At 34.9% G+C, this 26,888-nt stretch overlaps 1 protein-coding gene across 1 annotated transcript in view; it reads left to right on the forward strand.

Annotated features, from left to right (window-relative positions):
• The window catches only part of LOC125646540 (cysteine sulfinic acid decarboxylase-like), a 152,536-nt gene that overhangs the window by 45,013 nt on the left and 80,635 nt on the right, over window positions 1–26,888 (forward strand). The window contains exons 4-5 of the mRNA XM_048872888.2: window positions 13,728–13,821; window positions 18,718–18,808. Of these exons, the coding sequence (XP_048728845.1) occupies window positions 13,728–13,821; window positions 18,718–18,808 (185 nt within the window). The remainder of the gene's footprint in view (window positions 1–13,727; window positions 13,822–18,717; window positions 18,809–26,888) is intronic.

Raw genomic sequence — 26,888 nt, forward strand, 5'->3', positions numbered from 1 at the left:
TTTATGCCATAGGGTAAGAGCTACTACTACGGGGAAAAGTTCTAAGAAAGTCATATCCGTGGTAATGCCCAGTGTAGACCAGAGTAAGGGCTAGGACCCCCATGTCCATTTGCCGATGAAATGGACCTCAAATCCACCCTGGTCGCCCCCAACACTGTCAGTAAATAGTTGTATTGAATGGTCATCTAATGTGGGGGGTTTAATAACTGAAACACCATTGTAGCATTTCAGAAAACTAGTCCAGACCAGAAGGTCCAGCTTGATGTTGCCAGATACCCGAATTTTGTGATGCTGCTTTTTAACACCAATTGTGGCATTAATTAAGCGTCTGCAGAAAGCACGACCGGGGGCTACAACTCGACAGGCAAAATTCAATAGCCCTTACAGAGACTGCATTTGTTGCAGCGTTACCTTCTTAGCCTGGATGAGAGCTTGAATAGCATTGCGTAATTTGTGAAGCTTATCAGAAGGTAGTGACATGGTCATGTTAAGGGTATTGAATCTGATGCCAAGGAAAACCAAGTCAGTGGTTGGTTCCACAGTTTTATCTTCGACAATGGGGACCCCCAAGTCAACACACAGCGTTCTAAAGGTTTGCAAAGTGTTGGCGCATTGTGGTGAATAGTTTGGGCCACAGAACAAAAAATCATCGAAACAATGTATAATGGAAGGGTTTTGGGAATGTTGTAGTGTGATCCAGTGCAAAAAGGACGCAAATTGGTCCCACAATAAACAGCTGATTGAAGCTCCAAATGGGAGCATCTTATCAAAATAATAATGCGAAAAGCTGACTTAATGCCGGATTTAGCAAGTAGGCAACCTTGACCCAGTGCAGCTGTAAAGCTGGCTGCATCGTCGATGCCTGAATAATGAACGGGACAAGCTGCCGGGTCAATAAAGTCATTAACAGAATTTCCCTCTGGGTATGATAGATGGTGAATAAGGCGCATATCTCCATCCTTCTTGGGAACTAAGCCTATTGGGGATAGTTTGAGATTAGTGAAAGGTAAGCTGTTAAAAGGCCCTGCAATGCGCTGAAGGGAGAGTTCTTTGGTGATTTTTTGTTGAGCTACTAACAAGTTGGACTGTAAGCTTGGTAAATTGCGGCATTCCTTTGCCCCCCGTTGACCCAAGTATTGTAAACGAAAAGCAAAACCGTGTAGTAGAAATTTAGCGTCCTGGTATCCTTGCAAATAATGAGCTAATGCGGCAGTAATAATTGATGTGTGACCTAGCGAGTAAATTGAATTATTGCGTAGGACACTTAACTTGAGGGTGCTTGGCTCTGCATCGTCTGCACGCGTGGCTATATCGGCATCCCGGGAAAAAACGACAATCTTTACCAGCATTATAAGCAACGCAAGTTTGTTAGAAGGTGATTTGGGTGGGGGATTAGGTTGGGCTGGTGAATTGTGTGTAAGTTGGTTGTTGCCAGCAGATACATGGAGAAGCCAGAATTCAGTATTGATTTCCCCCCATAAGGTATACGGTGCGAAAGCTTGACGGAGGAGGAACTGTTTGTCGTATTTAAACCAAGAACTAGATCTACTGGCTGCAAGTCTGATATCCCTTGTATATTTGAGTAGTTCCTGAGCCTTCTCGAGATATTTTTCTAGCATTACGCTAGTAAAGATAAGGAACGCGGAAGTCCATCTTTCGATGTGCATGAAGGAATTGGGGCAAGAGTTTGATATGCAGAGTTTGCTATTTTGAATTTGTAGGCTGCCCTGCGAGTCAAAATTATCAAGTTCCGCTGTAGGGAGAGGTCAATAAATTGACCCTCCCAGATCTTGAGCTTAAGTTTGTTCGGTTTGTGGCTTCCTACATCGTCAACAAAACTAGTTTGAGTGTGTGGATTGACTTGAACATAAGGAATTTGATTAAGACAATTCAGTAACTCACTGGGTTGACCTTGAATTGGGGGGGGGGGGGGTCATTCGTCCAGGACTCAACTTCTAATACCGGTGGAACGGTGGTACCCACGGCCTCCGGGGGGCACTGTGGTGGTGACTCCGGGCGGGGTCGCTTACGGGTCCCTCTTCCACGGGATGGTGATACCATGCCGTTGCCATGTTTGGTTGTCTTGTCTGGCATGCCGACGTTGGGCTGTTTCCCTCGGCCTCGGCTCCTTTTAGGCCTCATTGTGTGTCGCTGGACGATAGGAAAGGTGATTTGGGTGGATACCTGATGGGGATACAGTTGCAAATTGTTGGTTGTAGAAAATAATACATACAAGTATAAGAGCTTTTGGATTATAGTAGTATAGAATATTAGATATTTGATACACTCGTAACATGTACCCGTATACATTGTATCTGATATTCAGGAAAAAAGAAGACAATTTAATTTTCACGATTTCAAAAATTATCTTTAGACTACATGTATAATGTATTGACACATAAAATGTATTAGGCTTGTCCCTAGTACTGGGAATCCTTCAGGTATTTAAATGGAAAATACGCAATGAGTATAAATATGAATGAAGGTCACGAGTGCTGGCACGGTGCTCCGATTAGGGAAAATTCCCGCTTCGGTGCAACACCCTCAAATTTAAACAAAAAATAATCCAAAGCTCGAGAAGGAAGGCGGCAAGGGTTGATTTTTCAGTTCCATTCTTCGGTTAGATTTTAAATTTCCACTACTATTCACGACAATGCTTTTTTTAAATAGGAGACAGCCTATCCGACTATAGGTCTTTCTCGGCACTTACAAATAACCAAGTTTGTATGTAATAATAAGAGAAGACCCATTGTTGCTAGGAGCCTGATAGTTGTTAAGGTCTTCCGTAGCAACGGAAGACCTTCTACTTATTGTGCTGGTTAAGATTATTCTTATTATTCTTTTTTTTTTTTCCTAGACGCTAACTTTGAAGCTTCATATCTCGCTCATTCCTCAACCGATTTTGCTCAAATTTTCAGCTTTAATACATTTTACTAAAGACTTTCAAAATACTTTTAAACATTTTGGATATTCTCTTCCGCTTGCGAGTTATTTCCCTTTTAGTGAAATTTTAGGGACTTTGGTTTCCAGATAAAGGCTCCGAGACTATAATAATTGGAGCAGAGAAAACACTGAATTGGTAAAGTAGAAGCATTGTAGTTGTGCACATCATATTTTGTTTTTTGATTTCGCCATTTAAAATGGCGATAGAGAGGGGTCAAAAATCAGGACGCCTGAAAGAGCGAAAATTTGCACATAATTTCCTTTGTATCTTTTAAACTAAAAATATTTTGTTAAGACATGTAGAATAAAAGTTGTGTAGAATTTCAAGAGCTTTTATTTGACACCAGTAAAAAGGTGCTGGCCCCTTAAATTAGGGATCTACGGCCCCTAAAAGTTTTCGCTTTATAGCTCAAAAACGGCAAAGAATTCGATATGGCTTCCGATGGAAAAGTTGTTCTTTAACATCTTATTTATCTCATGAAATTGTTATTTTGTTCGAATCTTGTGTTATATTAGAGTAAAAAGCTATACCCGTAAACAAGTAGCCATTTTCATTTGGCAAGTGAGCGAGAACTCTTCATGCGTATAACTGAAATAAACTTGCTAAAAATAACATACCTGACTACAATAGATACTAATATTCATTTTAAATAAGGTTTTTAACATGCTCTGTGGTTCAAATACAAATTATTTAGTGATACATTTCTCTTTTTCTTTCGTTTTAACATAAACAAACCTTCAACAACAACAAAAGGAGAGAGATAAATTATCTTTTATTTGTTTCATATTAGAATTAAAATAAGTAATATACATAAAAATAAAACGTTCAAACGTATAATAAATCATGGTCAATAACTGCAAGCTGTTTACATTCTTCACGGTCAGCGTTGTTTATACAGTTATGTAACCCAACTCTCGCCTCGCTCGCAGGTGGCCAGAGTGACAAGCTTGCATAATCAAAACAAAAACATCGAAGCTAACTCGGCTTTCGTCCATCGCATAAATAAACACATCAATTACTGGAAAATTATGTTTGAAATCATTTTGAATCCTTTTACATTATATCATACTTAATTAACAATTATATTATGTTTTATTTCAATTATAAAGTAATTGTAAAGATGCTACCGCAAACATTTCGAGTTAGTGATCAATGGACCTCATAATATTTGTGTCAAGTTATACATACATTTAAAAAAAACCTACACAATTTTCCTGATTATTTATCGGTTTGTCATTTTCCTCACAATAAGTTTACGGTAAGGGTATGTGACGTTTCTAATTGTCAGAAAAAATCGTACTAAATAAAATGAAGTAGTTTTAAGTTTTATTAACTTATAATTGTCTGCATACAGAAGGATTTATTTGTCGGTTCATTTCATTTCATCTAAATACAATCATGCGTGCAAGTAGATGCGGTTTTTATAAGTGAAATGAAAAAGGCAAGAGCGCCCCAAATATATATATACATCTCAAGCGTCTTATTGTGTTTAATTTTGGAGATTCATCACATGTGGACAAGCAATCTGTGATTTAACTCTACTTTAGCCAGTTGATACACAAGCTTTCTGCATTCTCTACAAAGTGAAAAAAATGGATCCTTTTTGTAAGCATAACAAATAATTTATAAACTTTATTTTTTAAATCACGGGTTCTTATCATGATTATACCAACTCTAAACATGTATAGAAAATCATCAGAAATCCACATCGAATCAGTCTCATTTCATTCAGTCATTAACTGCAAGCATTTTACATACACACCGGGGTTTGTTCTTGTTTACAATTACGTAACCCATGGCTCGATTGCCCGAGTTCGGAGCCATCGCATGTGTACCAGCGATCAGCGGCAATACATGTACACACAAAAACATTACCGTTTTAATGTAATTTGCAAACACAACGATTTACAGAAAATTATGTTTTTAATAAAATCGGATTTTTCAAATGATTAGTGGAAGGACAGGAAGTTCCAGTTCCCACCCTCCAATATTTTTGCCAACATATGCTTGACAGTATACAATACAGATCGTTAATTTACGGTCATGCCCTTTCCAGGCACGTAAAACCCGGGGGGGGGGGGGGGCAGGAAACCTAACGTTTTACTGTTAATTTACTATGAAAATGGTCATTGGAAGGCCTGTTGCCCCCCCCCCCCCACTTTTGTAGTGAAATGCGCTAATGTTATGTAAAGAACAAATTTTTTGGTGTACAGAAAAGTTGGAACCTACCCCACCCCACCCCACCCCCCCCCCCCCCACCCCCGAAATAGGATTTTTGACTTTGGGAAATTGTCCGTTTTCTTTTTTTTTTTTTTTTTTCTTTTTTTTTTTGCTTGTCAAAGATTTTTTGGTAGAAATAATTATACTTCTAACTGAAACACGCTATCATTTTCAAAACAACGTTTTCAAGGAGATCGGCTATAAATCTAACCGAACTATAAACAAACGCTTCGATTAAATAAGATGAAAATAACGTAAGCTGCAAATATAGTACAAACCATCATTCCACACTTTCAAAGCAAATTACTAATTATGCAGTACTTTCTTCTAAATAATCACCCATAGAAAATTAGAGTAAATTTGACAATATGTATAATAAATTAAATCATTGAGAAACTAACACCATTAATAACAGATATGGGAATGTGTTTTATAGAAAAAGTAACAAAGTGTTTGAAAGCAATCAATAAATATTTAATGCATGAGTTATCATGAACTCGTGCTGTATGGACACCAGTCCCCCCCCCCTTCCGAAAAAACAACATACAAACAAACATAAGGAAAAAAACTCGATTTTGTTTACTTTGTTTGGCGCCGCGGGAGCATTTTCAATGTGATTTGAAACATTCTATTGGTCAAGTCGGATTTTATGCTCTTATAAAGGATCAAAATATTTTTGAACATCGTTAGAAACTGGAGCTGCTGACAATTTACTATACCTGCAATGTTTCAGTACAATGAATTGACGATAAGTTTTTATATCAAATAATGAATAACTATTGATTTATCAGGGTGCAGAGTTTGTGAGACAAGTTCTGATTTAGGTTCTACCCTTCCTTTAGGACAAAATGATATATAATATGAATTATACATCTTATAAATACAACCTCAACACCACATATAAATGTATACGATTTGTAACAAAATTCTGTAATAGATATGAACACTAATAAATAAAACAAGAGTTTAGAAAATCGAAATTGACAAACGTCAGTTCATGACTTTCTAGTCACAGGCATGGGTGAAAGGAGGATGCACAGCAAGTTGAAGTCCCTACTACCCACTAATTTTGCCAATATACGCTTTACAAAAGAATACAAAAGCCTCAATTTACGACCGTGCCCTCTCAATCTGCATTATGCACAACCCCCTATCTTTCTGCCTACAAACTGCTACGCGGGCTTCGAGACTTAAGCCCCTAACCGCAGCGTAGAAACCCAAAGATATCAACATTTTCAAAGATCAGTAAAGACGCAAAAAATCTGAAATAAATCATAAAATCACGAGGGTGAACTCAAAGAAAAAAAAACAACCAAGCAGGATAAGGTGCTTTGACTCGACGCATCGAAGTATGGTCTGAAACAAACCAATATTAGTCCTCTTTCTGACCACTGTTCCCTGTTCTGTATCTGTGGATGCTTTGGGAAAGCAGGATGACCATTTTTGTCGGGGGAGGGGGGATGATGTTACATATATCCAAGGATGAAAAACAACATCATTTACAATTTTCAGCATTTTATCGGTCCAAAAACAGGTTGCATTTCAATGGAAAACCGTCACCGTTATTGCCCATTGCACCTTGGTGAAAAGCAATGTTTTTATGATATCCACATCATAAAACACTACTTTTCATAAAACCTTCCCATTAATATCTGACAATCTAACAAAAGAGACTGTCTCTTCGAGCCGGAAGAACAGATAGCAATATTACCGAACACTAATTATAGTTCCAGCAAACAAAGTTTAAGATATCACCAAGTCCGCCTATCCGTGCAAATGTGCCCAGACCGCAACTTTTAAAAATACACCGTAAGCTCAATCTTCACATAAAGATTATTAATGACAATAACATAAATAATCTTGATGTAAGGTCATTTGCACCATTTCTAAAGGTCTAAAAGTTAAAAATTGATTAGAGTCTTAATAGATCTAACTAATGGCAAATTTTAATTAATACTGAAAGAAAAGTTTCCATATGATCAAAGAAAGTGTCCTGGCCTTGACCCATGCTCATATTGTCAAGTTCACTTTTTTGAAAATACAAACCCTGTCCTGACCATATGCTGTAATGAAGAAACATTTAGATTTCATACTTACAACAGATTTTCATGTTAATTGAGGCTGCATTAGGACCTGACCCAAGGACATATGGTCAAGTTCAAGGTTTTTATGTCACACAGCTCCGACGGAAGACCTCTCGTTGCTTTGCAACGAGCTTTGCTCTAGTTTTTGTTCTAATTTGAGTAATTGAAGTGCAAGAAGAGGTGTGAGTTGATGTACACAAAATCTGACTTTCAAAAGATTGAATCACACGCGAAAAAACCAATATTTTCAGGGCTCACACTGGACCAAAATTTTTAACAAAAATTACACTAGACATACAATTCGAGATAATTTTAAAACATTCTTTATTTATTGGCACCTAGTGTACATTTAGCAACAAGTAGTTTTGTTCAGTGTGGAACGATAAATTGATAATGTATACAGGTATGCGTTGGTTTTACATGTGTTTTTAGGCATATCGTATTGCATGTTGTTTTGTTTTTGTATTTTGGTTATCGAAAATATTGATAAAAATTAATCATGAATAATTGCTGATGTACTAAGGACATCATGAAGCCGAGGACTAGGTATTATTTACATACTTATTACATCTGACCATGCATTGCTTGCGAGAAAACCACACAAGGGATCGACACATAAAATGTAATTACATGTAGTGACTAAGATATTTTGTTTAATTATACTATTTTTAAGTCATTACACTTAATTCTTAGAAAAATTCCCTAACTGGCAATTGATTGCAATCAAAAATTGTAAATTTCCTATTTATTACTTATGTGGCACCGCAATTTGCTGCGCGCCCTTTGTAATCAGGGGGAAATAACTCGCATAGCGTTATGAAAAACGTAGGCCATTGTTCTATTGAGGCGAAAACCCCTTCGAATTTGCATGGAATGTACAAATTATACACAGGCCATTTTTATAGTCATAGATCATACAACCCGACAAATATTTTTTTTATTTAAAAAAAGTTACTGAATGATGAAGTATGACCAAACTGCAGATTGAACTTTATAGAGCCCCGTGCTAACATTACTTATATTTTCAATGTATCAGAAGGGGTATGTTGCCGGTTGATTTGTGTAAAATTCTTGACAAGCAATAAGATAACAGAAAAAAGGTGCTTAAATTGTCCGATTATGAAAACCTTAAATTGTGTGCATGTGGGGGTGGGGGAGGGGTAGGAGTCTTCATCCGCTCAAACTGTCTCAATTTCACCTTCCGACTTCAATTTCTAAATCGTGCAGTGGGTAGGGACTAGGGCGCTACAAGGATAAATTTTGAACTTTCAAGCTTTCATATCCCCCCTTCCGAATCTACGTGCATGTAATCAATATTTAAAATGCATCTAGTTCATGATAAAAAAAAAAAAAAAAGACTACTATTAATATAAACAAAAATGACCTAACGATTTGCATTTTAGTTGCTTCTATTCATATACGCTATCAATTATCAAAATTTTGAATTTCTATATGAAATCATTTTAAAATCTAGATGCATTAAATAATGAAAACAGCAGAGAGAGAGAGAGAACGGGAGAGAGAGAGACAGAGAGAACATTGGTATTTATAGATTATGATATACATGAATGTATGCAGAAACGGGGAGTTTAAAACGTTCATTATAAATCTTGAAAGTACAATTTCTTTCTGATTAATTATCCACTCCCTTTCATTCTGACCTTTTTTAGGTCACCTGAGTAAACGTGACCTATTGCAATTGGTTGTCGTCCGTCGTCGTGCGTTAACAATTTAACATTTTTAACTTCTTCTTTTAAAATAACTACCATTCCAATTCTTTTCAAATCTGATATGAAGCATCATTGTGACAAGGGGGACATAAATTGTAAATTTCAGGTCTCCAACACTCCTGGGGCCTTAGGGGTGGAGCAAAAACTGCCCAAAATTGACAAATTTTCAAAAATATTCTTCTCAAGAACTGGACATGTGTAAGAAAAACTAAATGCATGGTGATGTAGAGCAGGAAGGCCTCTACCTAAATTGTAAATTTCATGATCCCTGGGGTAGGGGTTCTGACCCCAGGACGGGACCAATCTTGGTATATAGTGTTTATGTGTAAAACACTTAAATGACATCTTCTTTAGTGCTGTTGCTACTATATTGAAACTAAATAGAAATTTAGAAAGAGCAGGTAGTCCTTTACCAAAAATGTTAATTTGATGATCCCAGGGGAAGGGATTTTGGTATAAGGGTGGGGCCAAAATGGTCAGTTATTAAATGTGTGAATAATAGACATTTTTAACTTCTTCTTGATAACTATCATTCCAATTCTTTTCATATTTGGTATGAAGCATCTTTGGAACAAGGGGGATATACATTGTAAATTTTAGGATTCCTGCACCCATGGGGCCTTAGGGGCGGAGCAAAAACTTCCCAAAATTAAGAAAAACTAAATGTATGGTGATGGAGAGCAGGAATTAGGGCTCTACTAAAATTGTAAATTTCGTGATCCCTTGGGTAGGGGTTCTGACCCCAGGGCGGGGTCAAACTTGTTATATAGTGTTTATGTGTAAAATACTTAAATATATAGTGTTTGTGTGTAAAACACTTAAATAACATCTTCTTTAGTGCTGTTCATACTAAATTGAAACTAAATGGATAGAGCAGGTAATCTTTCACCAATATTGTAAAGTTGATGATCCCCAGAGTAAGGATTCAGACCCCAGGGTGGATCCAAACTTAGTACATAGTATGTATATATATGTGTGTGTGTGTGTAAGTTTGCTGATACTGTATAAAATCTAAATACATACTTAGGAATAGCAGAAAAGGATGTACAAAAATTGATAATTTCAATCAAAACCCAGGGTTATGACTTCAGGATGAGTCCAAATTAGTCATATGTTTTGATGTTTTAATGTTAATACACTTATTATTTATAGCCTTTCATCAATGTATGCACTTTTGAAGGCAGTGAAGTTTTAAGACCACATCTTGTTTTATACTGTTGCTGAACATTAGAATTCAGCTTAGATATTCAGAACAGAAATTTTTTCTAGATTGCATAGCCCATGGAAGTAGTGATGCTTTTTCACTAGTATTCAGGTGACCGATAAGGCCTGTGAGCCTCTTGTTTTATTTCCCAATTTGTTTTCTTTACATGTTAAATTTTTCTTACGGCTAGCGGAGATGAGATGAATTTTACCCGCGTGCTGTTACAACTGACCAAAACCTAGTACATTTATTTTACAACTTTCATTCAGAAGACGGGCAAGTTTGTGAGTCACTGATTAACGAGAAAACGTCTACATTTTTATTTCAATCGTTGTCTACTATATACTTTGTGATAGTTCAAGACTACATGTAAACATGTATATGGCAGATCTTAATCACCTATTGCTAATTACAATTGAAACCATAGATTAAAAAAACCCACTGCTTATGGTACACATTTCTTTGAGCTGCTATTCAAACTGAAATTCCTGGCATGTGATTGTCGTAGTTCATGACCCTTTTATTTGATGAACTTGTGCAGCACGTGCCGTGAAACAATGTACCGACGGGTGGTGGGAATAACACAGGTGTTTGTATACTGGATGTCGAGAAAGGGGTATAGCGCACTTGGTATGCAATTTCGCCTACATAAATACCTTTTCCTTGAATATAATTTTTTTTACAAATATTCTACTATACAATGTCAGTTTATACTTGTGTTTACCCAAATTACTTAATAAAGATTTGATAAGCATAAACATCACCGTGATTATATAGAGTATATAGTAGATGTAACGTAATGGGCATAAAAAAAATTGCAAACTGTTGCAAAAGGCCACCCTAAACCAAAAATAAAACACTGAAATTGTTTTATTTGATTATGACTGTATATAAGTCCGTTTGAGGAAATTTGGTTTAAATTGGCCCTCTTGTTGAAAATGGATAAAATATGAAAAAATCGTTCTCAAAATTTACCTTGAGATTTAGTAGCCTGTCAAACGTTTAACCTTTAAACTCACATGCCTCGGTGGCCTAGTGGTTTAGGTGCTCGTAATCTTACACTCAAACCAGACATTCCGAGTTCAAGTCCAATATTTTTCTAATCTATTTTTTTTTTTTTTGGCTTTTCATTTTTTTGGGGTCGTTCTCTTCAAGAGGGGGGGGGGGGGTGGTTAAATGTGATACATATATTATAAGAAATATTAGTCATTTTCATCATAACTTCTAATATTTGCAAGTTACTTAAAGAAAGGGAATTTATTCCGAGATCATTATACTTCCGTTTGTTTACACTAACATGTTCCTGTGTGCACAGGATTTTCAAACCGTAATGTGGCTGACGAAAAGCTAAACAAACACTACAAGAAAAAAGGACACAAATGCACAGCATACAATAAGTAAAAATAGGTCCAGGGAGGAAAAGATTTGTTACACAGTTTGACTTTTAAAAAGTAAATATAAAAACTCATGTAGGAACTGTCATATGATATTTAGGCAAAGCTAAACACTCGAATTATCAAACAAAGGCAAATGAACTGATGACATCTATTAAAGGCGCTGCAGTCATGCCAGAACAGTGAGTTTTAAAGTAATGCCATATGTAAAAGGGTTGTTGTGTAATATGAATGCACAGGTCTATGAAAATATTGTAGTATTCATCATTCCAAATAGGAAAATCGTTTATTAAGTAAAGGACGACTCATATAAATGTCAGTAATGCTAAACTGCGTCAGTTATTTATCTTGGTTAACGAAACATAAAAAACGTTGGCCTTATATTTAAATTTGTCACATATTTACAGTGATTTTCTTTTGTTGTTCAGGTATTGTATCTGGTTATCATCAAACGAGCTCCTTCCATCTTGTTATCGCATGGGCGGTACTAACATCAGAATTACACAATAGAAACAAGACAGGGATAATTCAGTTTTTGTGAAGTTACTTTTGCTGTTTCACGGGCGAAGCGTGCGCCGATCGATGTCTGGGGCATTGAAACAGACGAGAAGTGTTATGTAACAAATACCTGTGACAGTAATGTTAAATAGTTCTCTCTCATTTTATAAAGAGTTTGCTAATGCAAGTCTTTAATCCGTTTCCAACTTTAATATTTGTGTTATACAGCCACCAACATGTGATAGATACTGCCAGGGATAATCAGAGAGAAGGACCGCTCATCTCTTTGATAATGTGAATTTTACGAGGATGCTAGAAGATAACCGACTTGTCACATATTTCAAAAGCTTCTCATTTTCCATTTATTGAACCATACATTCAATACAATGATAGATTGCCATAGATGCATGTGTATATAAAATTTAATACGCTTTACCCGTAAAACGGCAAAACTAACTTAACGAAAATTGATTATCCCTGTCAGTATCAATCACATATTGGTGGCTTCATAAATAATTTTTCAGGAATTTAAATTTTATACATGTATTTGTACAAATGTTTTAAGAAAACATGTATAACACAAATATTAAAGTAGGAAAAGGATTTAAAGACTTGCATTAGCAAACTCTTTATAAAATGAGAGAGAGAGAGAGAGAGAGAGAGAGAGAGAGAGAGAGAGCTATTTAACATTATTGACTGAAAAAAAAAACCCACGGTCACAGGTATGTGTATATGTATTACATAACAATTCCTGTCTGCTTCAACGCCCATCATCAATCGGCGCACGCTTTACCCGTAAAATAGCAAAATTAACTGTATTGTGGTTAATTATCGCAATATTTCGGCGAACGAACTATTAGAGTTAATTACTACAAGCATAAGGAAGACAAATGCATATAATTTTGTATACGTTGAAAACATGAGATGTGTCCTTTAATGATAGAGAAAAATAATGTAACAATAAGATCTTTCGTTGAAAAACGGAAGACTTTAATGATATAAAACAGAGTGAGAACAAAATGTTTCCAAATTTCGTTTGGGAAACATAATGAGAAGGATACAGGAAATTAACGGTATGAGATTCAGATACTCGTGCGATTTCATCGAGGAAAATAAGGTTATCAACATTTTGCCATGAAAGTATAGTCCAATAACTTTTTAAAGAACATGGATCAACGAATGATATTTTGTATACGGTGACATTTACAAAACAAGGATTACATTCCATTGTTACATGTACACATAGAATAACTCAAATTAATATACATATTTGTACCATGATGCAGACTGGGTTTCAAGGCATGATTTTTTTTCAAAACATTTCTTGGTAAGAATTCAATTAAGAGATATATCAACGGGCTTCTTAATCCTTGCGATTTTATTATTGAAAACTATTGTAAACACATACTTAAACCAACAGTCATTCAATTCTAAAAATATTTTAGGGATATCTAGAAACACGAGGTAAGCCGTTTTTACAAGGCAAAATACCTTGTATTCTCGGGGAAAATGTTTAAATTACAGAGCAAACTTTTTTAAACATAGATTTCGATTAGGCACACAACTGCAGGATCTGTCAAAGATCACCATTATCTATATCTCTTTGTCCGTATCTTTCTCTCTCTTTAGAAATTACCATATTTGTCTTTGTAGAGGTCACTGGATTTTGAGATTGGGAAAGACCCTGTGGCGTACGATGTGATATTGAAAATCTGTGAAAATGTGATGAACCACAGTGTGAAAACGGGTAGGGACATATTGGCTTTGTTATTGCGATCTGTGTAAGCGTTGTTCGTTAGCATTGGTTCATTTTCAACATATTCTCAGATTCTACAGGGTAAGTTTTTACTAAAGGTGGCATGTACATGTACCAGCTGTGATATGGGGTTAAATGGGTATGGACACGATTTTTGATCGATTGAAACTTACAATTTGTTTTGTTATAGAAATAAAGATCTTTTAGAAAAAAGTGGATTAAAATATTTTTACACAGGTTAGACTTTGGACATGTACTAAATATTCAATATATCGTGTATTGTTTCGAAAATCAAAAGTTTAGATGTCCCAAATACAAATGTATATATTTACATCAGTTTTTAAGTAAACTCAGGTGACCTATTGCAATTTGTTGCCGTCCAATGTCTCGTCCGTCGTGCGTTAACAATTGAACATTTTTTAACTTCTTCTTTTAAAATAACTACCATTTCAATTCTTTTCAAATCTGATATGAAGCATCATTGGAACAAGGGGGCATATATTGTAAATGTCAGACTCCAGCACCCCTGGGGTCCTTAGGGCGAGGCAAAAACTGCCCAAAATTGACCATTTTAAAAAAATCTTCTCAAGAACCACACATGTGTAAGAAAAACCAAATGCACAGTGATGTAGAGCAGGAAAGCCTCTACTAAAATTGTAAATTTCATGAACCCCCGGGTAGGAGTTTTGACCCCCAGGGTGGGGCCAAACTTGGTATATAGTGTTTATGTGTAAACACTTAAATAACATCTTCTTTAGTGCTATTGATACTAAATTAAAACTAAATGAACATTTAGAAAGAGCAGGTAGTCCTTTACCAAAATTGTAAATTTGATGATCCCAGGGGGTAGGGGTTTTGGTATCAGGGTGGAGCCAAAATAGTCAGTTCTTAAATGTGTGTACAATAGATAATTTTAACTTCTTAATAATTACCTTTCCAATTCTTTTCAAATCTGGTATGAAGCAGGTTTGGAACAAGGGGGACATAAGTTGTAATTATCAGGATTCTTGCACTCCTAGGGCCTTAGAGACAGGGCAGAAACTGCCCAAAATTGACCAATTTTCAAAAATCTTCTTCTCTAGAACTGCACATGTTTAAGAAAAACTAAATACATAGTTATGTAGAGCAGGACGGCCTCTACCAAAAATTGTAAATTTCATGATCTCCGGGGTAGGGGTTCTGACTCCAGGGTGGGACCAAACTTACTATATATGGATATCTAGACAGAGCAGGTAGTCTTTTACCAAAATTGTAAATTTGATGATCCCCAGTGTAGGGGTTTTGACCCCAGGGTGGGGGCCAAACTTAGTATATAGTATTTATGTGTAAGTTTGCTGATGCTGTATAAAATTTAAATGCATACTTAGGAATAGCAGAAAAAAGATGTACAAAAAATGGTGAATTTCATAACCTAGGGTTTTGACTTTAGGATAGGTCCAAATTAGTCCTATCGTTTGATGTTTTAATATCAATACATCTATTATATTATGTAAAGCCTTTCACCAGTCTATGCACTCTTTAGGGCAGTGACGTTTTAAGAACACATAAAAGCTAGGGTTTGCTAGCAATTCTAACTAGGAACATTAGACATTAGTCAAAAAAGGATAGAGCACTTACACAAAAGAGCTGCCCAGAATTATTTTAGTGATAGAAGCCAGAACTCAGTTTGTCCTGGATGTACAACTTGTACGTTGAGAAATGTCAAGAAGAGGATATTGTTCCTGCCAAGTCCCATTTGTACAGAAAAATATTCAACACTGAATTCAATTTGGATTGTCATGTCCCTCCAAAAATTAGATGTGATCTTTGCATGAAATTTGAAGCACAGGCCAAAGGAAGTGTGGTACATGACGTACTGCAAGTAAAACATTTTCAGCACATGAGAGACAAAATAGAAACGCGTGAGGAAAGAGACAAAGATCAAAAACTTGTAGAAGATACAAAAGCAGTTATCTGTTTTGACCTACAAAATGTGCTAATATGTTCTAGAGCTAACATCTCGAACTTCTTCTACAAAAGAAAATTAAACGTCTATAATCTCATAGCTCATTGTGCTATATCAAAAAAGAAAAGGGCTTACTCTGCTGTGTGGCCTGAAAGTGTTGCAGGAAGAGGTGGGAATGAAATTGTTAGTGCTCTTGTTGCTATTCTAGAAAGTGTTGTGCTAGAAAATCCTGGTTTGCAACATTTGGTTTTATGGTCTGATTCCTGTGTTGCCCAGAATAGAAATTCTCTGATGATGCTTGCCCTGAAGAAATTCATGGAGGCACGACCTAGCATTAAGCAGATTGAGCAAAAATTTTGCACCCCAGGACACTCCGCAATTCAAGAAGTTGACAATATTCACAGTCATATTGAGAAAATGTTGAAAATATCTGAAATATTCAGTCCAGTGAGTCTTGTGCGGATTCTGAAAAAAGTTCGACCTCAAAGTTCTGTGGTTTTACAGCTTCTCAAAGAGAAGTTTAACGGTTACGGAAATGCCAATATTTCACTGAAATGCACACAAAAACCATTAACAAAACTGAAATATCTCGGTCTTGAAAACATAAAACTATTGCATGTCGAATACAAGCTTTCTCTTAAAGATGAAGGAACAACGGTGTCAATTCAGGGTTTAGAAACAAGAGATTCCACACGCAAGAGTACCCGTTTGTCTGATTACACATGTCCTCCAACTGTAAAACCAGTTAGGAACACTCCGCAAATATCAGCCGAGAAGAAGAACGATTTTGTGTCCATGTTGAAATTTATGCCTGTACAAGACAAGGAGTACTTTGAAATTTCATGCAAATTATCAAAAAACCAAAACAAGTGAAATTTTACATATACAAGGACTGTTAGAGTTGAACTAGAAAATGTGTGTGTGGTGGGTTTTTTTTTTGTTTGTTTAAAGAAATCGATCATTTTTGTGTGACAAAATTATAATGTAGTGCGTTGTCATGACTTATGATTACTGGTCGTTGCTATTGAACATTGACTGTTTTCATTTTGTTGCAGGACTACATTCCAAATAAATGATTTGATTCGTAGAATATGAAAGTTTACAATATGTTCCTGCCAATTAAATTGATTTTGATTAAGTTCATTTTGTTTTACATGTGGTCCAATTGCCTTAACAAAATAGAAATTAATACAAATAAGGTATTGATACATTGAATATTTTCTCTGTGTGTATTCGGATCCTATATGTCAATTAACATATAAAGTTTTATTAATTGTATTTTAAAAAGTAAACTTATAATGACTAATAACTCAAAAATCAAAATTTTATATAAAATTATTCCATTTTCATTTGTATCAAAAGTTTGTTTTCGTATTATAGATATTTTATTCTAAAATCCAATTAAACGGGTACGGAAAGCTACTTTCCAGTCAGCCAATTTGTATGAGGATGGTCCACCATACCTCTTCACCCGGAGTGGAAAAAGGTGGGAAAAATTACTATACAGTAGGTTTTCTGAGGGAGTAACCTGGCCATAAAAGTGAGAAAATCCTACTATACAGCCACCTACTGTGTAGTAATTTTTCCGGAGGAAATATCTACAATTTGGCAATTTTCCGGAGGGGGTACGGAGCAGATGACTAATATACAACAAAGGTCAATCTTGTACAATATCAAGCAAATGTACGAGAATATATTGTCAAAGGATTTCATTATCATCTTATTTTCGTATAACATGTACATGTAATATTTACAATGTTCTAAAAATAAAGTCTTTAAAGATTGATCAATTTAACATTAATAATGTGTACCTTGGACTTGTTCATACCGGTTCCCAAAAGTGCTTCCTAGGAAATCACATTTTTGTACTTTGGATTTAAATTCCACTGACTTTGATATATTTTGGTTAATTATAGATATTTTACATATTAAATGTTTTACAAACAATCTATAACCTTAACGAAATAAGACTTATTATATACCTGAACAAATTTCATGAATACAAATTGGACAGAATTTTTATTTAAGATGCTTCCTACGAATTCCCCAACATCTCTTATTTACCCGAAAACTTCTATCCAAAACTGGCAGCATTCCATCCTCAATTATTTACCTGTACTTGGGTCATATATAAAAAAAAACAACAAAAAAAACAACAAGCCACGATCAGTCAAAACACCCTGCATCTCAGCTATGTCATGTATATTCTTGTTTTCTGTTTCACGATCCCCTCTGAAAGTTTCTAGGACATGCAGTAAGTGTTTCAACCGGTGAAATGTTTCACAGACTCCAGATACAATGCAGGGATCGCTGCTCGAGAATGTTACTTCAGACCATATTATTTTTCTGGGATTTCCATCAATACAACCGCAAATGTCATACTTCTTTTTTGTTAAATGATTCGACATGTCACAGATGATTAGGTCTCTTTGCATAATATTTTCTGCGACGATTCTCAATTCAATACCATCTGGGTCAAGGGTAGAAAGGAGTCCCGCTACTGGCAACCGTGATACACTGTATCTGACTAGCAAACATCGCTGGTACATCCACCGATACTCACTTTGCATGCCATCCTTTTGAATTAATTCTAAGAGGAACTCAGATCAGATAAACACACGCATCCTCGCGTTAGAATTGAAAATAGGAGAGAGAGAGAGAGAGAGAGAGAGAGAGAGAGAGAGAGAGAGAGAACATCGGTAAAAAAAAAATTGGTCTATGTATTGGCCTCAACGGGCTTCCGTATTATTTAGTAACACTCTGAACAATCATTGTTCTTTAATACCTTACAAATTATTTCTTGTTAAAGAAATAAAGAGCATCAAAGCTTAAATTCGTGCATTATTCCAAATGTGTGCATGTACTGTACAAGTTTCGTACAGAAGTATATGTTCTGTTTGAAATATCTTAGCAATACAGAAGCAAATCGATATTTTTTACAGCAAGTCCTCGTTTCATGAACCAGTTATACAGTGGTATCAACCCAAGCTGTCTGGCAGGATCATGGGTGACGGAAACCTTGAACACTAATCTGTGAGTTTTCCCCCCAATTTTTAATCATGTGCTGAAAATGGCATAATTTACATTAACATTAACTTAAATATGGATTCTCCATCAATATTGTGTACGCAACAACTATGAAATATATCAGTTCTTGTTTTTGTGCCAGGTTGGTCTTCTTTCAAAGGTGCATTCTCTATATGCCAAAGTACCTTGAAATTCCATTATAGCAGACATTAATTATATATACTTATGAAATTAATAACTTTTCGTTATCTTCCCCTTTCATACTTGTTATTCCTTACAAATTTTGTCTTAATTTGCATCATGTTCACTCTGTTTGAAAGGTATTTATGTCTGTTTGCAAAGAAGAGCTATTAAACAATGGCAAATTCAGTGAGATATATGGTAGCCTGAATTTTCTCTAATAATTTAATATTTTTGACGTTAATCACTCGGTAAGGTAGAGCATTTGAAATAGTTACAAAGAAGAGTACCCCCCTGTAAACACAAGATCGTTACATCGGACGCGATCGGTAACGCGGAGGCTGTTATGCAGAACAACAGCTTGATAGCGGGTAAGTTTTAGTATCTAGATTAAAATTTATAAGATACTAAAAGTATATGTGTCATGTTAAACAATATTTTGTTTGATGTTAAAAACTAAACCAACGTATGATAAACTATGAAAAATTATAAGATTTTCGACAAATCATGTACCATGTACTGTTCTACTGAATGTAAGGAGAGAATGACGAGTTACTAGTGCATATTTTTGAAAGAGTGATGTTACCGTTTATGGTGGTTGTGCACAAGCGCAAACGAAAAATATTTTAGAAATACCATGCGAGTTACGGTATATAGTCGTATTGAATGTTGATTTCATGTTAAACATAAAATAAAATCCTCCCCTTCTATTGTTCATCGAAGGTCTCTCTACCCTGTTTAATTCCGTCTGAATGTCTAAATCGCTAAATGTGTCCCGTCAACAGCTTGCAGGCCGTACATGCTTTCACGTTGCCTTCTAGTTCTTTACCTTTGTCGATAGATATTTCAAAATGGGTCGTTCACTATCCGACTAGGAGAATACATAATCAAATAGGAAATTAGCTCGATTACTTTTTAATCTGATGGAGTTAAATTGCATATTGTGCATAATGTGTATAACTTACATGTATATAGCCTGATATGAAATGCATGTTTTTCATTGCTATGGTGAGAGCCAAAGAATACGGCATATATAGTTTTAATATAGTAGTGACAATTTATGAGACCTGTAACTCTTTAATCAAAAGAAGTTATTCCCATATACATGTATGTTAGTGTGAAAAGTGAACATTGATCAATCTCATAGCTCCCACAAGGAATACAAATTAAGAGTTGGGCAAACACAAACCCTAAACATACCAGATGTGGTGCTTAGGAGGAGTAAGCACCCCCTGTCGACCAGTCACACCCGTCGTGAGCCCTATGTCTTCATCAGATAAATGGAGTAATCCGTTGTCACAATTATTGTGCCAAGAACGGCCATACAATCGGTATGAAACACACCAGACAGCATTTGACCCAATGTTAGGTTGTATTGGCAAATTAGATCATTATAAAGGCCATATAATTTACAAAATGCTGACTTTAAACGAGACTGTCGAAACCCCTGTAACATCAACTTGTTTGTCAGTAGCCTGTCTTGATTTTAAAAAACTTATCATACGCAGAACAAGCTCTTGTTTATCGGATCAGTTGAGAGATATGAACACCATATGCAGGTGATAAAGGAATAATACTACAAAGATACATTTAGAAAGTTGACGGCGGAGATGCTGAAATCATCGTGTTTGTCACCAGTTTACCGTTAAAATTTATTTTCAATAAAATATCTAAGTGCGAAGCAGATTTAGAGGACTGTCGTCTCTTTTATCTCGAGTTCACAGGGATATATTGAATCAATACATGAATGAAATTGATTATTGTTAATTGATAAATCGTCATCGATATATTCAAATGTCGAGTTGAAGGCCAAAGCAAAATATTTTTTTCTCATGTAGAATATATAACACGACTTCTGTGTGTTTGCGCTGTCTTGTAATATTTTGTGTCTCAAGAAAATTGAGTTAAACTTTTTTCTTTTTGTGAAACGTCTGCCTTAGAAATGGTAAACATACATAATTTCATGAAGATTTAGAATGAAATCTGAAAATATAGAAAGTATGTAAGGCTTTCTATAAATCTATTCTTGTGTTAACATGCTTAATGTAGGTATCATACATAATCCCGGACGAACATACAAACGACTCTATTTGATCAGGACTGGGTGAAACAATGCTTTAAACCTTGTTTCCATTGTCAAAAAACAAACAAAATATATTTTGATCAAGATCATTGATATTATTGAAAATATTAAATTTTTGTAAAATATATTTGTAATGTTTAGACTTGGTTACGCTCATACACAATACTCTTCCATCGTGAAGTTTAGGAACAGATTTTAATACCTTAAACTTAAGGTGGCTCACTACACTAAAGCTTATACTTTGTATGACACCACGTCACAAGATGGCGATTGAAATGTTTTGTGAAATTATTTGTATCGATCGATTTGTTTGTCTATCATTGTAGCTCAGTGGTTAAAGCATTGGGCTGGCGAACCGCAGATCTCGAGTTCAAATCCGCAAGAGTCTTTGTAAAGAAATATTTGTTTTGAAAATCATGTTTTTATCCAGATTTGTATATTTTATGCCTTTTTGGCATATATACTTTATTATATATCATCATATCTTTTATAATTAAATCAAATCGTACTGATTTGAAAAACTATGTCTGGGTGTAGTGAGCCACCTTAACATTCACATCAGCTGACCTCCTTTTATATTCTTATGAGGTAGGATCTATTCAAAAGCTTTTACATGAAAAGAAAAACCTCTTTGTAGTGTTACGGATATTATACGCACTGGGTAAGATTTTTTATAATACTTCAGACTCTGTTTTGTGTACACCCGAGAAGATCCCGCAAAGAACAAGAGCCACGAATACCCAAATATGGTCCTGTAATTTTGAGTAAAATAAAGTATCTTTTCTTTTCCAAAATTCCATCATGATATGGAATAGCTTAGACTTTCTTCTTTATAAATCCAGTGTGTTTTTTGCGCGAAAATTCACACATATTGAAATTATAATATGCAGAACCCATAACAGTTGTGTTATTTTTGTAATAGTTGATAATTTCCAACAATATGCACCAAAAATTAGTATAGCCCCCAGGCCTCGATCCAATCAATATTAGTGAATTGTAACTTAGCAAGCTACATACTGTAAAAAAGTTAAGAGGTGTTTTGGATCGAGGCCTGGGGTATATGTGAATTTTTATTTTTCATGTTCTGCAAATAACCGGAATTTCACATTCCATACACGAAATCTGAATATTTTTCCAATCTACAGGTTTAATACAAATCGTAATATTTAAATATTAGAGTTGGGGATTGTTCTATTGTCTTTGTACGAAACCAGTAATTATTCAAAGTTAATAAAACATGATTATTTCAAACAATATTATTACAAGAAAACCGGATCTGCGCCATCCTCGGAATCGGGCTAGACGTACATCGATAAGAGTGAGTTTGCATTTCAGCTGGATTGGTTAATCCTTGACCTACTTTAGGGCTATAGGTAGGTCAAACAGTTTTTCGGACTTTTTCGTTACAGATACAGATATTGCCCTGCCATTTACACATAAGCTTCCTTTCAGAGGAATACAAGATCATTTTGCATTTTAGCTGGATTGGTCTGTCTGTGACCTACATAAGGACTAAAAGTAGGTCAAACAGATGTCCGGGCAGTTTTTGATTATGGATACAGCTATTGCCCTGAAATTTAGTCAAAGGCTTCCTCTTGGAGGAATACAAGTTCAGTTTGCATTTCAGCTGGATTGGTTCATCCATGACCTACTTTTCAGCTAAAGATAGGTCAAACAGTTTTCCAGGCTTTATTCATTACAGATACAAATATTACCCTGATATTTAGTCATAGGCCTTCTCTTGGAGGAATGCAAGTGCATATAGCATTTCAGCTGGATTGGTCCATCCTTGACCTACCATTTGGACGAAAATAGGTCAGACAGTTTTCCGAGCTTTTTTTCCATTACGGATAGAAATATTGCCCTGATATTTAGTGGCTTCCTCTCGGAGGAAGACAAGTGCAGTTAACATTTCAGCTGGATTGGCGCACAATGACCTACAGTACTTTAGGGGTAGAAGTAGGTCAAACAGTTTTCCAGATTTTGTTTTTGTTATGGTCACAGGTATTGCTCTGAAATTTAGTCACAACCTCCCTTTCAGAGAAATACATAATCAGTTAACATTTCAACTTAATTGGTGCACCATGACCTACTTTAGAACTAAGTAGATCAAATGGTTTCCTGGACTTTTTATCATCATAGATAGATATTGCACCGACATTTTGTTTCAACCTCACTCTCGGAGAAATACATAATCAGTTCACATGTCAGATGGATTGGTGCACCATGACCCACTTTAAGGCTTTCCTATTCAGAATGTGTGTTGTATCAATTCAGAGTGCACAATATACTTCCAGGTTGAATTTCACTGTCCGACGGGCGTATATTGTACCGTTTGCGGTATCCTTGTTAATGTTTACAAAGTTAAACTAAGGTACATGTATTCGTTATGATCAATGTCAGTTATTAAGTTCCAAGTGACATACATCACTCACAATTCTTTGTTATATAAATAAGGTCCGTGCCATGTTTTTGTTTACATATAGATTGCTGAATAGAAAATAGTATTTTAAAGCAAAATGAGATGTGACAAAGTCTAGAAAATGTTTAATTGTATTCAAAATAAACTTGTAAATTGAAAAATCTACTTTAAACGAAACTTTTACTAGTATATTTAACCTATGTAAACAAAAGCGTGGTACGAGCCTTGTTTACATAATAAAGTATTGTGAGCTCTGTATCTCTTTAGTAACTCGACATCTGACATTCATATATTTGCTGACCATAAGAAATATCTTAGGAAAGCATTGTAAGCATTAAAAATGGAAAAATGAAATTTGAGAATATTCAGCTCAAATTGTGTCCATGTCCCTTTAATAATAATCATTTTCATTCATATGCCGATTCGATATATCCCAGTGAACTCGAAATAATAGACAACACATGTACAGAGTCCTCCACATCAGCGTCGTTCTCAGAAGTTTTTTTTTAACATATATGTTAACGGCAAACTAACAACTTAACTTTATAACAAACGGGATGACTTCAGTTTCTCCATCGTCGATGTCCCATATATATGTAGCATTCCATTATCTTCTGCATGTGGTGTTTATGTCTCTCAACTGCTTCGATACTTAAGAGATTGTTCTGCGTGTGATAAGCTAGTTTTTTAATCGAGTCAGGCTACTGACAAACAAGTTGATGTTACAGGGATTTCAATTCTCATTTAAAGTTAGCTTTTTGCAAATTCTATGGTTGTTTTAACTATTTAGTTTGCCAATACAACCTGTCATTGGGTCAAATGCTGTCTGACGTGTTTCATACCAATTTTAAACCGTTCTTTACACACTGATTTTGATTACGGATTTTTCCATTTACATGATCAATTAGCTATAGGGTTCACGGCCGGTGTAACCGATCGACAGGGGATATTTCCTCCCCCTATGCATCTGATTCCACCCCTGGTATGTCCAGTGATCCGTGCTTGCTCAACTCTTAAATTTGTATTTCTTATAGGAGATATGAGATTGATAACTGTTCGTTATCTTTACCTTTTTATTAGGGATGATGCCAAAATGTCTCACCGTTTAGTACTGTACCTTTTCTGTAGTATCGTTAAGAAGACACACACTGTATGTTGGTTTTTCTAACAGATGCTGCGATGTACAATGATTTATGACAGATGCGGGGGAAGAATTTGGAAGTTGACTTGTCTAAAATGCTTGACAAGCAAAAAATACATTATAATTCCAATGTTATTTATTACAATTGTTTTGATTGGACAAAAATAAATCTAAACGAGAATTTACACAGCATAAATTCAAAAACGCTATATATACATACGCGCCTGAAAGAAATAACATTTATAGTGCGGGGAAACTATTCAAATTATTGAAATTAAAAAATACATGTATAAGGAACGAATTGGAATTATGATGATCAAACATTCTTTTTGAAGAATTTATCTGGACATTTTACTCACAAACTTAACATAAAAGTGCTTCGCACTTTTATTCAGTTTGTGAGTAAAATGTCCATAGTTTACCGTACACATCGATAAATTCTTCAAAAACAATATGTAATCTTATAGAAATCATCGATCTTATCATCGCCACTTGCATTTGTTTTTTGAAATCGCAATTGCTTTTGATTGTAACCGTAATTATTACTCAGAACTTTTTTTGTAATATTCTATTCTATTCTTTATTTTTCCTTAAGCTATACAGCTCATCGGTTATAAATACAAAATATTTACAAATATATACAAATAATACAGTAGAGGGTGAGTAGACATACAGATACAATTTTGAGGATATAAAATCAATGCATTTCAACATACATATAACAATACACGTGAATAATATGTCGAAACAAATACAGAATTCATAAGTTACATGAAGATCGAAACTTTGCACTCTGTTGTAGGAATTTTCCTAAATTATCGAGTTCTTTTGTATTATTTACACTAAGAAGCTTTACTAATTTGAAGACACTGGGTTTCTTATAATAAAATGTTTTGATATATCTAATTCTTAAACCGTTATAAAAGGGACATTTTAAAATAAAATAAAATTCGTCTTCTAACTCATTTAGGTTACAAAATGTACAAATCCTATTATTTCTTGAAATATTTTTATGCCTACCCTTCTCAATGTTCAAAGAGTGTGAAGACGTCCGAAATTTTGTTATATATTTCTTTCCATTGGGATCAATCGGTTTTTTAAGATAGAACTGTAAACAAAAATTATCAATAAGGTGTTGATATAAAAAACATTTTGGTGAATTTACAAAAGATGAAAAAATATTTTGCTTATATATCTAACAATTTTTGTTCAATTACCTTGTATGTATTCTGTCCAAATCCCGATTCTTCCCATAAATATGTTAATCCCAATTCAGACAATTCTTGTTTTATACTTACAACCCAACTGTCTTTATTCAAAATCATGTAATCCAAACATTCTTTTAAAATACAATTATTTGTATTTCTAAGTTTTAACCAGTATTTAAAAATGCACATTTTTCTTCTGACATATAGAGGTAACCGTCCTAATTCACAATAGATAACATTATTATTTGTACGCTTACTCACTCCCAATAACATTTTACAAAACATAAGATGAACCTTTTCAACATCAGGTGTCTTGTGAAAACCCCAAATTTCGCATGCATATGAAAGAATGCTATGTACATAAGTATCGAATACAGAACATTGTGTTTCTACATTAAAGTGATGGCTTTTCAATGTATTAGATATTGCAAACAACGCCTTTCGCCCTTGTTCAGCCACATGCTTTTGTGTTTGTAAAAATTTTCCATTATAGTTAAACAACATTCCCAAATAGTTAAAATTATTGACAACTTCAATATTATGATTATCATAAATCCATTTTTCATTATTCCTTATAATGCCCCCATTTCGAAAAATAACAACTTTTGTTTTTGATATGTTCACAGTCAAATTCCAATCTTTTGCATAAACATGTAATGCATTCAACATTTCCTGCAAACCATCTGGTGTCTCAGCCAAAATCAATTCTATACTTGCACAATTTCCACGTATAAAACTTATTTCAAAATCATTTACATATAAAGCAAAAAGTATGGGTGATAACACTTCACCTTGCATAAGCGCAGCCCAGTTTCGTTATTGAAATATTCACTCAAAAATCCATCGAATTTAACACATGACTTAACATTACTGTAAAGCGACTTAATGACCTGGAGTAACTTTCCCCGTATACCAACATTACATAGTTTGGACCATAATTTTGAACTATTCACAGAATCAATGGCCTTCTGGAAATCTACCAAGCAACAATACAAACGCTTTTTATTATTCAGAGTTTTGTTAATTAATGATTGTAAAATAAACATGGCGTC

Source organism: Ostrea edulis, chromosome 6 (genome assembly GCF_947568905.1).
Source record: "Ostrea edulis chromosome 6, xbOstEdul1.1, whole genome shotgun sequence".
NCBI lineage: Eukaryota > Metazoa > Mollusca > Bivalvia > Ostreida > Ostreidae > Ostrea > Ostrea edulis.